The sequence below is a fragment of the Amphiura filiformis genome, chromosome 5 (assembly GCF_039555335.1).
Source record: "Amphiura filiformis chromosome 5, Afil_fr2py, whole genome shotgun sequence".
NCBI classification, from domain to species: Eukaryota; Metazoa; Echinodermata; class Ophiuroidea; order Amphilepidida; family Amphiuridae; genus Amphiura; species Amphiura filiformis.
In genome coordinates, this window is record NC_092632.1 from 41,055,487 (window position 1) to 41,066,113 (window position 10,627).

A 10,627-nucleotide genomic window follows, 5' to 3' on the forward strand; every position below is an offset into this window, starting at 1 on the left:
TCAACATCACTTTTGACCTGTACAGTGTACACATATAGCTACAAATGAGTAATAATTGTGTACACTAAACACTATACAGTTAATTGCAGGATGTATGATTTTGAATCTTGTCTTCATAAAAGTTTCTTTGATAGTTCAACTGTCATGGGTCATGTGTACAAATTCTAGTCAAGGAAACCTACCTATTTTTAATTCCTTAGCAGACACAAGGCAGAATAACTGTATTGGCACACTTAACTTTCCCAGTTTTTTAGATGTGGCCATGTCTAATAGTGACTGATGAAGTCAAATTTGAGAATACTTGACAGCATAAATAACACACTGTAACAGAAACCCTGTTGTTTGTAGAAGTTACTAGCATTCTGCAAGCAGTCAGAACTGTTTTTATGGTAGAGGTGTAAGAGCTTAGATATGGTTCTGTCTTGTAGCGATTGATGAAAACAAGCTTGAGAACACTTGACAGCACAAATAAACTAGAATTTCGCGGTTCGCGACCTGCACGGTTCTCGACGCAAAGCGTCGGCTGCAATGCCTCCACCTTGACGCCCATCATTTTAACCAGTGCAATTTCACTTGACCCCAAAATGACCTTCACATTATTTGCCTCACCAAGGTGGCCGTTCCCACCAAATTTCATGAACCTGCAGCAGTCTATGGCGATTTGACCCCAGCTGACCCCGAATGACCTTGACATTTTTGCCTTGTTTCAGTGGTCGTCCCCACAAAATTTCATGAACCTGCGACAATCTATGGCGATTTGACCTCGGATGACCTTGGATGACCCCAAAATGACCTTGACATTTTTTTCTTCCTACAGTAGTCGTTCCCACCAAATTTCATGAGCCTGCAACAGTATATGGCGATTTGACCCCGGATGACCCCACATGACCTTGCGATTACGCAAATTTTGCGCTGAAAAGCAAATCAGGTCAAGAACCTCTGGCTGTGCTACTCTCCGCCAAGTTTCATCACTGTAACTCATACAGATCTCCAGATAATCTGTGCACAAGGTTATTTTGCTTGATATGCATAAATTATGCAAATTAGGTACTATAACCATATTTTGCAACAAAAACCTGCTAAAATTTGGAGACCACCAATTGCCACCCCTCCACCAAATTGCATTACTATACGCCTTACCAGTTCCGAGAAATTACACTAGCAAGCTCGGACGGACAGACGGACACCCGGACAACCAGGAAACATAACAACTGTATGCACTCTTACAGAAACCCTGTCATTTGTAGAAGTCACCAGTATTCAACAAGCAGTCAGAGCTGTTTCATTGATATACTACCCCAAACCATTCAAGGCAAATCAAAACACGCCAATATCAATATAGTGCAATATAGAATTATCTAACCTTTGGGTCGAAGTTTGAGAGTTTATCGATCTTCTTTCCATCTTGACCTGATCCTGATGAAGGCCTCTTGTTGAAATAAATCAAACCTAGCTTTGGTTTGTCAGGAAATGTGCATACCAGGAATGTATCGGTAAGGATTGCTGCAATAAAATGGAGCCAACATTGAAAATTAATGTGCTTGATAACAAAGACTTCATATCAAACTATTGTTTTACAGGGAACAGTGTTGTTTCAGGATATACAATTCTATTGTTTTTTGTTCTGAAATCATTAATATCATATACACTATCAGAATACGAGATGCTAAAACCTTGAGTTCATTTGCAGTACTGACTGATATCACTCATTCACACAGTACTTTTTGTATCTCCATTTCTTATTCCTGCAAAGCGTATACACAGGTACATAATTCGCTGGTTGCAGCATGAAATAGTGTGTCAAACTAATCCTGCAGAGCTTATACACTCACATGCATGGGCTGTTTGTCTGCATGCTTATGGTGCAACCACGTACGTCACAAGCAAACTTGACGTGAATATTTTTCACCCTCATGTTGCAATGACGTCAGTGCGCATTTCATAAGGCGCAGCTTCAAGTAGATAGCGGACGCTCAAAATGCTGGTGTATTTTAGCACGTGCTTAAAGACGCCGAATAGAAGCATGAACATAACAGCTGCCACAACGCGTTGACCTCACTGCCACATCAGGGTGAAAAATATTATAATACAAGTAAATTATACATTTTATTAGACTGCTGCATTGAAGAGGCTACACTCACCTGTGCTGATAACATCTGAGCACAGCTTGCCTTGTAGGGACCGGTCAATAAATATCTTCTCCACATCTCCAGAATGAGCACATATGACAAAAGAGACTATTACACAGTTACTTAGTACCACCTGCAGAAAAACAAAATAAATATTTTATTCAAGAAACTGTATATGTGATGCGATCAAACAAAATCAGTCGGAAGTTAGAAATGGCCAATTCCACCGTTACGGACGTTACAGATACATGCAACTTGCAACTTTTAAGTGAATAGCACACATGTTTGCTGTTAGAATAACACTTTATTTCTTTGTATGCTACTAGTACACACTCTAATGTTCAATATAATGAAGCAATTTTGTTTGGGCTTTCTTAGTTAATTAGCTACAGAAATTAGAAACGAGCGTTACGGACGTTACGCGAAAGTGCCTGCTATTTTGACAGATGGTACATATCCTTAAATCTCCATTCAGTTCTGTGTTTTATTTTTTCTGTTAACTATATTGAGCAAGCCCTGACTCCATTCTATGTAAACATGAAAAGCAAGTTTGAAATTAATACTCCTGTATCGTCCTACACTGTTAATTTAGTGTTACGGATGTTACATTTTATCTCAAATGTAACGTCCGTATTTTTTTTCATAATGAAAAAAAACTGTCAAGGTGCTTCCTCAGATTTTTTTCTTTACTATCTTGAAGTAGGTCTGACATCAATCTATGGAGGCATCATTAGCAAATTTGAAATGAATGCTCCTGTTTTGAGCAATAATGTTCCAAAATTTTGTTACGGACGTTACAAAAGGCACTTTTGGCATGGAATTGGCCAAATATTGATTTTGAGATATGACCAAACAAATGAAATACACCATTTTGTTTCCTGTTGTTTTAGAAACTCTTTGATTGCTCATATCTTTGGAACTGGATGCTCAATTTCAATGAGGTTTTCATCAAAATGCAGCTTTGTAAATGCTTTTTACTATCCTATAAGACACTGAAAAAGTTCCGTCTGATTTTGCTTGATCGCATCACAAATGTCATTTGAAGTAATACTCCACACAGAATATATAATATGCTTAATTTTGATCAAAGACTTGAGTGAATTTGTTGGATATCTTGACTAAATTATGGTTTAAAGTGGTGTGACCTGGTCAACAGCCTCATCCCCCATTTTTCTTCATTAAAACTGAGACTTTGGTAATAACATTATTGGATGAATATAGCTGTGTACCAACTGTGAACTAAGTATAAGTAGTCCAGTGTTATAAGTCTTCACCGCTAATTGTGAGGCCCTGGGTTCAAACCCCACTAAGTCTTGAGTTTTTTCTGCTCTCTCAATTTATTATCAGTTTGCCTCGGTTTCATAAAGACATTAAATTCAAGTCAATTTTTACCTGAAGATATCTTCTTGACCTCCACCTGCTGTACACTACATCATATATCATTAACACATCCTGAATTAATATAAAGAAAACACAAATTAATAATTGCAGCTACGACTTAACAAACAAATACTTTAGAATGTTATACAGCCACTTGACCTCCTCTTAATGGCAAATGCTCTGTAGTCTGTAACTTATATTGGTCATGCATCATGAATTGGGGACAAAACGTGTTACATGCTCAAAATAAACATGCTTTCATACAAAAATGATTGCAATTCATCTCAGGTTTGTCAGAAACACCCAGAAAGTGTAAGGAAGGTAATTGTACAACTTGTAAGTTGATACATGTATATAGGTTTTGCTTTCTACAATTTTAGCCAGATCAATCAGCAACAAAATAAGACCCTAAACCAGTTCAGTACTCCTATCCATTCTTGAGATCTGGGACAAAACGTTAAAATAAAAAAAAAATGTAACACCACCTATTCATGATCAATTCATAACACATTTATTAAAATTCCAATTTTCTTGCCTCTATAATAGCTACAGCTAAGTATTTAAACAAAAATGTACCCAACGTGTTAATATAAAGAGTGGCGATTGTTTTATTTTTTCTATCTTATTCAGACCAGAATATATTTCATTGTTTCTGAGTGACAATTGTTACTTAAATCCTTATTTGATCTTGCCTAGAGACTAAAGATTTGTTTTCTAAAGTCTAATTCCATTTTGTGAAATGCAATACCAGTTTCCAACAGTTTTCAAATTGCAAAATTGCACCTTCAACATAAACAGACTATTATTGTTAGCATGAATTTGGAGTGTTTTTAAGGCAAAGCAAAGCTGAATCTGACAGTCTTCTCCAACTTGTTTTCCGTTAACTAATTAAAACACTGAATTCCGTTTCTTTACCGGTAAAACAAAAAACTTTAGTCTCTAATTTTGTCACATGTAAACAACAGTCCTACCCACCTCAACTTCTTTGATCAGATCTCTTAGTTTGTCAGGTCTTCTGTTCTTTGGAGTCCAAACCAAATCACGCCCTGTTTGAATAAATAGAGAAAACTTTACATTAGTAATGGGAAATATAAACACCACTTATTCTGATACCAATAATTATTTCCTTAGAACAATAACCTAAATTTCTTAGTCAAAAATAAGGCTCATAAGGAAGCAGATATGTATTTGTAAAGCTGTATTCTTTAAAGTTCAATATCTTATCTAATTGCGCTATATAAAGCAATGACTTTTTTTTATTCAGTAAAACATTAATACATAAATAATAAAAATATGTTGCTCTGAATTTTCATATATTTTAAAAATCTATTTTCTTTGTTACCTTACAGCTAACATAAAAACCAATATTTTAATTTTTAAGACTCATTTGATGGGAAGAAGGGCATGAAAACATACAATTCTGTTTTATGTTAATGCAAACCTTTATTTTATTATTATTTTGTTCTTATTTTGCCTGGGGAAAACCAATCAGTGCAAGCACTGTTTTTCAGGAGTGCCCAGGGGTCAAAATAAACTACATCAAAATCCAAACAAGTACATTAAAATAAAAATATGAGGAATACAGATTAGGGTGCATCAGATGTCCCTCATGTCAATGGATTCATCTGTCCCTAGTCTTAAAATGTTCCTATTGTCACAAAACTAACATGTGCCAAGTTTGAATTAATTCGGAGGTCGTCCTGAGGGGCCACCGAGAGCCTAAAGTTACAATGTGTGTTCCTATGTAGTAAAGTTCGTTGACCCCTGTACAATTCCAATTAGAAGCCGATCGAACAATTTAAAGTAGCTGCCATATCAAAACCGTTTGGATTTAGAAGCTCAAATCTTGGGAGCTAAGCGTACTGATAATCATCTTTGAATCTGTGATGAAAATCCATCTCCAAAGAAATGACCGTGTGTGTTTTATTGTCAAAAGCGCCCCCACAGTCCATATTCTTGGGAAAATCTACAATTTCTGTCTTAACCAAGTGCTATAATACTTTATTTCACACTGAAAGTTGTTAATATGTATTATACATGTATATTGATCTAAAGTTCAGAAAATCTGCTTTGTAAAAGTGTAATGACAACCAGGACATCAACATTTGTAAAATTTGAGGTAAAAATTACCACAAAATGCCTATTTCACTGAAATTTTGTATCTAGGGCGCTTGTGCCCATTCCACACATGCTCATTTTGTTGGTGATTAATTTTTATCACCGATTCGAAGATGATTATCAGTACTATAAGCGCAAAAGATTTGAGCTTCTAAGTCCTAACGGTTTTGATATGGTCATTTTCACGGTAAAGGGTGTAACTTTGGATTTTTAACATTTTGATCCGTAGTTTTCTAATAAAGCCACAGAATTCCATGATTTTTGGCCACATAAGTCATCTAGTTAGCAGCTACCTTGGGTAGCATAATCATCTTCGGAGTTACTGCGTTCAGTTTTAGCAGGCTTAAATGTACCTAATATTGCCATTTTGAAAAACTGTAAAAAACAGTAACATTTTTGTAAAACCCTGTGTTTTCTTCAGTTAGTTCATGGATAATTTTTCTTATCCTGAAAGTACGGTCATATGTTCAGTAAACACTGCCACATTAGATTTAATTGTGAACAGCCCTGTATTTTTGAGAACCGGACTTGATATTTGTCGCTTCGAGGCTTCATTTTCCGTTAACAATTGTTAACAAACTTTGTGGGTATAGCTTTGGTTCATAATTCTTGGTTATTTCTTCACTTCTTCTTGATTCATAACAGTTGATATCTTAACTTGAAATGGGTAACAAAAATTAGTTGATTTGCAAGCTTTTAAAATTTTTATAAAATCTTGACTTCAAAGAGCCGATTTTCCGTTAACTTTTTGAAGCCTCCGAAACAAACTGTTCAGCAAGCTTGGGCAAATATAAATAAAAGAGCTCATCCAATCTATTTATCAAAATGTAGCAAAGTAGATCCTCAAGTCACTTGTTTTTAAATCATGGAGATATATATCACCGTTTGAAAATGGGACCCAATACAAACTTTCCGTTAACAATTGAAGCCTCCGAAACAAATGAAGCCTCCGAAACAACAGTAAACTTAATTATCATCTATGCATATCTAAATTGGTATGTTCCATATTGATATCTGCATTGTAATTGTTGCATGATATGTGCAGAATGTCATGAATTTAAAAAAAAAATGATATTATGGTTAATGCTTGAAAAATATACTGATATCCAAGAAAGCCCGTTTCGGAGGCTTCACATGCAAATAACACCATACTTAACAAATGGGTGAAAAAATTATCATGTTATAAATCTGCAATATCTGCCGCATAGAATCATTGATTCAATACACACAAGAAAATAACAGCTTAGATGATCCCAACAGTGTTGAATTAAAAAAAACTACTTCTGCCATGTTTAACCATTGTAAACATGAAGCCTCCGAAACAAAAAAAAAATGACTTGCTGTGATAATTTAATTTTTGTCACAACTGAAATTCAATACTTAGAAGCAAAGCATGAAAATTGGTAATTGTGATATTTTTACCTATTTTTTCATGTCAACTTGTAGTAGTTAGCCAAATATTTTACTTTTATGATCACCTGTGTTGTTAACTGAAGCCTCCGAAACACAAATCGCTTGAATTGCCAATTCTAAAAAATAACTCCAATTTCTGTGAAACTTGGCTGGGAGGTTCCTTTCATCAAGTAGTATTTGTACATGAAGTTAGACATTTAAATTATTTTAGGAACCCAATTAAAACTTAAAAAATATGTTTAAGGTTGGGAAATTTCCATTGCAAATGACCCTTGATGTTAAAAATTTTCAAAATTGCAATTACAAACATAGCAAAACATGGTATAAAATTTAACTTATATCTGTTGACTTACTTTGGAATGGGATTTCACATGTATTCCAGCTTTCATGTCATAATTTTCTGAGCTTATGTAAAATACATTTTTTCTTAGATTTTAACCAAAATGTTATGGAAATGTCAAATTTTTTATCAGAAATCAAAAGGTTTAAGCCTTGAAACACTATTTTACTGGAATTTAAGTTGCTTCTATGCATGATTACAGTAAACAGAAACATATTTAAGTGGTTTGAAATTTTGACCCTAAAAATCAAAAAGTTACACCCTTTACCGTGAAAATGACCATATGGCAGCTACTTTAAATTGCTCGATCGGCTTCTAATTGGAATTGTACAGGGGTCAACGAACTTTACTACATAGGAACACACATTGTAACTTAAGGCTCTCGGTGGCCCCCCAGGACAACCTCCGAATTAATTCAAACTTGGCACATGTTAGTTTTGTGACAATAGGAACATTTTAAGACTAGGGACAGATGAATCCATTGACATAATACAGATAATGGGCTATTCCATTTAAAATCCACACCTCCCCTGTGGAATATTTTGGAAATATCTTCTACAGGGGGAGTATGAATTTCAAATAGAATGAACACATTAGCAGCTCCATTTGAAACTCGCCCTCCCTCAGTAGGATTCAGGTTGAGTTTTTCTCAGAGGGTCTATGCAATTCAAATGGAACTGTCTAATGTGTTTATTCCATTTGAAATTCATACTCCCCCTATGGAAGATATTTCCAAAATCTTCCACAGGGGTAGCATGGATTTTGAATGGAATAGCCCAATTGATACTTACCCTCTGTATATAACTGCTTCTGTTCCAGGTATCCTGTCACAACTGGAAAGAGATACAAAGTTCAGTTTTGATATCAAAAATGTCACAGATTAAGCTTGCTCAATGGACAGGGTCATCTTAATTATGCCCAAGACATTTTTATTTGCCCCTGGCTATCGGAATGGGGATTTATCGGCGATGGAACCTGATCAGATTTTACTTGCTGATTTAAATTGACATCTTCAAGATGTTAGTGATTGTAATTTCTTTTGCATTAGAACATTCCAATTTACCAACTTACCAGAATCCCCTTTATCATGGTAGGCATGGCAACCAACATCATTATCTGAAATTCAAATCAAGTATCAGATTTGCTCAGTTTTATTACTTTTCCCTGTATATTGTTAAACATAACAGCACACCCACATGCACTCACCATCTTATCCAGTTAATATGAAATATTGTTATTAGGCACACACTACACAAAAACACTGCGGAAATTGTGTATTGCTATCCAACCGCGGATGTGAGTATGGCGTTTGTGATATGTAGCTACATGGCGGGTGGCAGAACCTGGCACTCAGATTTAGAGCCCACCACTGATAAACAATTTAAGCTCTAGCACCCAGCACTCAAGTGTCAAAAATTGCAAAATTACATTTTGGCCAAATCTAAGCAATTTTCAACAAAATTAACAATTTCACAAAAATTTCCCTCAAATACCACCCGGCACTAAAAATTCTCAAGCTACAACCTTCTCCATGGTGGAAAGTGAACACTGTATTGTGTGTGTCCGTGTTTTGAGGTTAACAAGCACATGAAATGAAACATGCGTACATGTATGTATAATATGCACAACATATATGTACACATAATTTAATCAGAATCAGATTACAAATATGAGGTACACCTATCTTCCCCCCTTTTTTTACATTTAAAACAAACAAGTAACCGCAAGAACTCAACACTTCAAAATTGAAGATGAATTTAGGAATATTTTTACCTTTGACAATTACACTATTTTTCAGTGTCCATAAATGTAGTTCAATCATACAGCTTGCCATTATTACTGCCCCATTAAGCCTGAAACAAATGAAAATAATTTTGAATGTGAATACATTTTTAAACAAACTGACATCAAATGTTTTAACCATGTTTATTGTTATTAAAGTGGACCCAGTTGCAGAATGAGTGCACCTATGGCTATCTATTTACATCAAGGGTGAAAATAAGATAGCTTGAACCAGGGGCCACTTCGGCAGAAAAAAAGTGGCCCCTGGTTCATCAAGATTTGAAGAAACTAGGGGCCAATTACCAATACTTCCAATTACCAAGGGGCCAATAAAAATAAAGATATATGCTAATAATGCTGGATGGGTTAAATAAGCCCAGTTTGCTTTAAAATTTGATATTTTTGGTTCACTATCCAGGGGGCAAGTTTTGTGAGAAAAGTGTCCCCTGGTGCCTGGTCAACTACAAATGAGATGGAACCAGGGGCTGTTGCAGAGTTTCTGGGTGCCAAACGGCTCCTGTTTCCCGTTTAATTTCATCTACATACTGGTCATTTTCAGAGTAAGGGTGTAACTTTTGATTTTTAGAGTCAAAATTTCCACTTAAATATATGTTTCTGTTTACTGACATCATGCTCAGAAGCAACTTAAATTCCAGTAAATTAATGTTTCAAGGCTTAAACCTTGATTCATAATAAAAAAATTGACATTTCCATAACATTTTGGTTAAAATCTAAGAAAAATGTATTTAACTAAAGCCGCAACCTGTAATATACACTGTATTTCTGTCCACAGAAACTCAAAGAAACAGCTTATTTCAGCCTTGTAAGACCACATGTTGAATTTGCATGCACAGACAGTCTGGGATCCATATCAGAAAAACCGTAAGATCAAAGTTGAAAGGGTCCAGCGCAACGCAGCCCTGTTCGTGAAATCCAACTACGAGACCCGGGCTACGAGCGCACCAAGGGAACAGTGAGAAACCTGCAAGATCTCGGGTGGCAATCACTAGAGGACCATAGACAGTAGAGAGAAGAAAAGCAGCCAGATTGACCCTCATGTACAAGATCACCAACATTCAGTTTCACAACGAGGTGGACATCCCCAGTGATCGCTACCTGACACCAGTAACCCGTCCCTCTCGTCGTAACAACACAAAAAGTTTCCTACAACATCAAAGCCGTCTTAGCAGTCACAACCAATCTTTTTTCCCAAGAAGTATAATTGATTGGAATTCCCTACAAGACATATGTGTACATCCATATCAGAAGGATGCACTTGTCGGCTGCTACATGTGCCTCATTTCAAATAATAGCTAGGAATAAATACCAGACTCATCTCAAGTGGAGGTCACTTCAAATCATCACCAAGTGACATGGTTATGGAATGTTCTCTGTATTAATTAATAAGCCATCTGACTTGGGGATGATTTGAAGTGACCTCCACTTGAAATGAGTCGGGTATTTA

At 35.8% G+C, this 10,627-nt stretch overlaps 1 protein-coding gene across 1 annotated transcript in view; it reads right to left on the reverse strand.

The window, feature by feature from the left end:
• The window catches only part of LOC140153127 (WD repeat-containing and planar cell polarity effector protein fritz homolog), a 33,316-nt gene extending 24,086 nt beyond the window's left edge, over positions 1-9,230 (reverse strand). The window contains 7 exon segments of the mRNA XM_072175769.1: positions 1,364-1,503; positions 2,142-2,262; positions 3,522-3,581; positions 4,485-4,555; positions 8,172-8,213; positions 8,452-8,496; positions 9,154-9,230. Of these exon segments, the coding sequence (XP_072031870.1) occupies positions 1,364-1,503; positions 2,142-2,262; positions 3,522-3,581; positions 4,485-4,555; positions 8,172-8,213; positions 8,452-8,496; positions 9,154-9,214 (540 nt within the window). The 5' untranslated portion in view covers positions 9,215-9,230.
• Between the last annotated feature and the right edge of the window lie 1,397 nt (positions 9,231-10,627).